Here is a 5,003-nt window from a genome sequence, read left to right on the forward strand (position 1 = left end):
AGAGGGAGGAAAAAAAGGCAGCACGGGAGGGAGGAACAAGACAAGGAAAAACAGAAAGAAGAGAGCGCGGGAGAGAAAAGAACACAAAAAACAAAAGCGGAAGAGGAAGAGGAAGAACACAAAAACAACAAAACGGCAGGGGAAACGACAAAAAGAAAAGAAGAAAAAAGGCGCGACGGGAGAAAGAGAGGAGCAGAAAGAAAGAAAAAAAGGGAAGAGAGAAACAAAAAAAAGCAAAAAAAGAAAGAGAAGAAAAGGAAAAAAGAAAAGAAAAAAAAAGAAAAAATCACCCCCCCCCCCCCCCCGTCCTCTCCGGACTAGACATGTGCGCTACATTGCCTAGGGGTGGGGTGGTGGGGCCTATTGGGGCATAATGGCTTGTTGTAGTGGATATGAGTTGTGGGCGTGTCTCGCTGGCTTTCGCCAGCCTTTGCAGGCATCCTAAGTTCGGCGGCTCAGCCTCCTCTGCGCCAGGGATCGCGCGGGGCGCAGCACGCCCTGTGTCGTCTGCGCGAGATCCTAGTCCCTGGTTCACCGAGGCGCCCCCTACAGGGAGTCAGCTCAGCCGCGTTCCTTGTAGTGTGATGCCTTTAAGTCTTTAGGTGTTTGTTGTGCTAGCTTGTGAGGCCTTGACAAACTTGATCTCTCGTGCGTGAGTCGTCGCCTCTTCTGTGGTGAGGTGGTCGAGTCCCACTCTCCTTAGTTCTTCATTCACTCGCCTGCTCAGTCGTAGTCTGCCGTAGTAATCAATCGTCCCCATGGGTTCTACTTTGTCGCTTATTTCTTTCAGGGGACTAGCACTAGCCGTCTTCCACATGGTCCCTCGGGTCCCTGCTGCTCCTAATCTCTTCGTACATCCTCCTGCTGATCTCCGCAACGTCCTGCTCCCTCCCTCGTCTCGCCCGGGGGCGGCAAAGATGGAGAGGGGGGAGGGGGGGGGAATGAGGGAGAAGGAGAGAAAGAAAGAGGAGGAGAGAGAAAGAGGGCTAGGATGGGGGGGGGGGAGAGAGGGGGCAGGGGGGGGTTTGGAATGTCCGACTCCCGGGTGGAGACACTGCCCTTTGCAGGAGTCACGTGTCCCCAACGACCGGCAGTCGGTAATGAGGTTTGGTTGGTTGAGGAAGACGGCCTCCGGTTCCTGAAGCAGGGCAGAAATAAATAAAGGTTAGGGACGTCTCGGGCAGTTATCGCCGCGTTGAATCCCTCCGTCTGCCGGAACGATATCCCATCGGTTATAATAACCGTCGGCAATCGATAGTCAAAGTTGGGCTCCGGAAAGCGATAGAGCGCCCGCCCATGCCCTCCGCTTGTTGTGCAGCACCCGCGGCGCGCGCGCGCCGCGGTGTTGACCAACGACCGTGCCACTGGAGGCTCCCACGCCCCTCGCGGCGATCCGCATCGAGGCCGCCCGTCGGCGCAGCAAAGGCACTGCGCACTTCTGGGCAGCGCCCAGAATGCAGGGAAGGCCTTGGCGCTTCTCGCCAGCCAGGCTGACTCGGCAACCGGCACGCGAGCCGACTGCGCGTCCCGAGCCCACGGATCGGCGCCGTCGCACAGGCCCGCCAGCCGCCGCGCAGCTCCAGAGAGGCCACTGGCGTTGCGCTGCACTGCTTGAAGCTGATGTTGAGGCGCTGCACTGCTCAAAGCTGCCCCATGCGCCGCCGCGAGCGCCGCGCCGTGGCCTCGTTCTCTGGCGAGCCCCAGCACGACCCCTCGCGGCCACTCGCGCCGTTGCAGCAGCTCCGACCCCGCCACTCCGGCTCCCGAGCGTACTAGTACTTGTTTTGTTTAAATTCTTTCGCTGCCGCCATGAGCGGCGCCATCAGCCCGACCGTGCTCGCCGAGCTGGCCAAGGGCAACCTGACGTTGCTGCGCGCCCTCCTCGCCGGGTGGACGCGCGGTGCGGCGCTCACGGCCCTGCTCGACGCGCGGCTCGAGGCCGAGAACCACTTCACGCTGCTGACTATCGCCGCTGAGCGCGGGCAGGCCGATGCCGTGCGGCTGCTGATTGAGAGCGGCGCGAGCGTGGGGGCGACGACGGGCCGTGGCTCCTCCGCGCTGTTCGTCGCGTGCGAGAAGGGCCAGCTCGAGTGCGTTCGGCTGCTTCTCGGCGCCAGCGCTGACGCCGACCAAGCCAAGGGTGACGGCGCCACGCCGCTGTTCATCGCGTGCCAGAAGGGCCAGCTCGAGTGCGTGCGGCTGCTTCTCGGCGCCAGCGCGGCGGTCAACCAAGCCAAGAACAGCGGCGGCACGCCGCTGTACATCGCGTGCCAGGAGGGCCAGCTCGAGTGCGCCCAGCTGCTCCTCGAGGCTGGCGCGGCGGCCAACCAAGCCAACGTCAACGGCGTCACGCCGCTGTACATCGCGTGCCAGAACGGCCACCTCGAGTGCGCCCAGCTGCTCCTCGAGGCCGGCGCGGCGGTCGACCAAGCCAAGGATGACGGCACCACGCCGCTGAGCGCTGCGAGCCAGGCTGGCCAGATCGACTGCGTCCGTCTGATGATCACCGCGGGCGCTGCGGTGAACCAAGCAGACACTGACGGCATCACGCCGCTGCTCGTCGCGTGCGACGAGGGCCACCTCGAGTGCGCCCGGGAGCTGCTTCTCGAGGCGCGTGCGGCAGTCAACCAAGCCGAGGAGAATGGCGCCACGCCACTGTACGTCGCGTGTGAGAAGGGCCACCTCGAGATCGCCCAGCTGCTTGTCAAGGCTCGCGCGGCGGTCGACCAAGCCGAGGAGAACGGCTTCACGCCGCTGCACATTGCGTGCCAGAAATTTCAGCTCGAGTGCGCCCAGCTGCTCCTCGGCGCCGACGCGGCGGTCAACCAAGCCACGGGAGACGGCGCCGCGCCGCTGTTCATCGCTTGCCAGGAGGGCCACCTCGAGTGCATCCAGCTGCTTCTCGAGGCCGGCGCGGCGGTCGACCAAGCCAGGGACGACGGCGCCACACCGCTGTACATCGCGTGCCAGAAGGTCTACCTCGAGTGCGCCCGGCTGCTTCTCGGCGCCGGCGCGGCGGTCGACCAAGCCAAGGATGACGGCACCACGCCGCTGAGCGCTGCGAGCCAGGCTGGCCAGATCGACTGCGTCCGTCTGATGATCACCGCGGGAGCTGCGGTGAACCAAGCAGACACTGACGGCATCACGCCGCTGTACGCCGCATGCCAAGAGGGCCACCTCGAGTGCGCCCAGCTGCTCCTCAAGGCCAGCGCGGTGGTTGACAAAGCCAAGAACAACGGCGCCACGCCGCTGTACATCGCGTGCCAGAACGGCCAGCTCGAGTGCGTCCAGCTGCTCCTCGGCGCCGACGCGGTGGTCAACCAAGCCAAGCAGACTGGCGCCACGCCGCTGCACATCGCGTGCCTGGAGGGCCTCTCCGCTGTCGTGCTCTGCTTGCTGCGGGCGGGCGCTAACACAGCGGCGAGCACCTCTGACGGGCATACGGCGCTGCAGCTGGCCAAGGAGAAGGGCCACACCGAGTGCGAGCGCGCCTTTGAGGCGGCGGCGAGGGAGGCGAAGAGAGCGGAGATTGAGGCGAAGGTGGAGAGGGCAGTGGCCGAGAGGGCGGCGGCCGAGAGGGTGGAGGCCGAGAGGGCGGCCGAGGAGGCTGCGGCGGCGCTGCTGGCGGAGGAGGAGGTGGAGAAGTGCGCCGAGGAGAAGAAGAAGGCCAAGAAGAGGGGCAAGAAGAAGAAGCAGGGCGGCGGGGGCGGCGCTGGGCCGTCGCAAGAGGCCGAGGCGCCGGCGGAAGAGGGGGAGGAGGAGGTGGTGGCGGCGGCGGCGGAGGCGGAGCTTGCGGCGGCGCTCGAGGAGAGGCGCGCGCGCGACAAGCTCAAGGAGGCGCGGAGGCGGGACAGCCAGCGGCTGCGCAAGGCGCATGGCGCGGCGATGGGCGCGCTCAAGTCGCTCGACACCGCGGACAGCCCCTCTGCGCTCCGAGCGGGCATCGCCGCCGCCAGGCCGCACGTGGGAGTGCTGCCTGCCTTGGCCGAGGAGGTGAGCGCGGCGGAGTCGCGGCTGGAAGAGCTGTCTGTCACCGAGCCGGCCGCGGCGGAGGTGGCTGTTGCTCGGCCCGTCGAGATAGCCCTGTCGGACCTCACCGCGGCTACCGACGGGTTTGCAGAGGGCAAGCTGATTGGCAGCGGCGGCTTCAGCCACGTCTACGAGGCGTCGGCCGACCTCCACCTCTCCCTCGCCGCGCCTCCGCAGCTGCGCCACTTGCCGCTCGTCGTCAAGCGGGCAAAGTCGGGCCAGTCGGGCGGCTTGTCTCGGGCGGAGCTCGAGGTGAAGCTTCTCAAGGCGGTGAGCCACCCGCACCTGCTGCCGCTGCTCGGCTACTGCCTCTCGCCCGACGGCGTCTGCCTCCTCTCGCCGCTGATGCGCGGCGGCTCGCTCGAGGCGCGACTGCGTATCTCGGATCCCGACTGCGCGGCGCAGCTCCGGCGGCTGGGCATGGAAGAGCCGCCGAGGCCGCTGACGTGGCGGCAGCGCGTGCGGGTTGCGTGCGAGGCGACCGAGGCGCTCGTCTACCTCCACTCGAAGGGCATCGTGCACCGCGACGTCAAGCCGGACAACATCCTGCTCGACGAGAAGCTGACGGCCGTGCTCGCCGACACGGGTTTTGCCAAGGACCAGCGCCCGGACGCGTCTGTCCGCTGCCGCTCGACTGCCGCCCTTTACATGACCACGGGCTACCTCTGCCCCTCCATCATCAAGGGGGGCGAGTACTCGAGCAAGACGGACGGCTACGCCATCGGCATCACTCTCCTCGTTTGCCTCACCAACCGTTCCGAGGTGCAGCTCACCGACCGGTGCGAGGACGAGTTCGAGGAGGACTGGACTGACATCGACGTGACGAGGATCGCAGACGCGGCGGCGGGGTGGCCTGAACCTGCGGCGCGCGCTGTCAAGGACCTCGCCAAGGCGGATGGGAAGAGCCTCTGCCACGAGAGCCTGCGCAAGCGGCCCACGCTGCCCGAGGCTCTCGCGACTTTGCAGGCGCTGCT

General features: G+C 66.1%; 1 protein-coding gene across 1 annotated transcript; it reads left to right on the forward strand.

The window, feature by feature from the left end:
• Window positions 1–3,885: 3,885 nt before the first annotated feature.
• EMIHUDRAFT_67688 (hypothetical protein) lies at window positions 3,886–4,794 on the forward strand (the record flags this gene model as incomplete). The annotated part of the gene is made up of 1 exon (XM_005762815.1): window positions 3,886–4,794. A coding segment is annotated over one exon (909 nt), but the record flags the coding sequence as incomplete, so codon positions are not given.
• Between the last annotated feature and the right edge of the window lie 209 nt (window positions 4,795–5,003).

This window comes from Emiliania huxleyi (assembly GCF_000372725.1).
Source record: "Emiliania huxleyi CCMP1516 unplaced genomic scaffold EMIHUscaffold_66, whole genome shotgun sequence".
NCBI lineage: Eukaryota > Haptophyta > Isochrysidales > Noelaerhabdaceae > Emiliania > Emiliania huxleyi.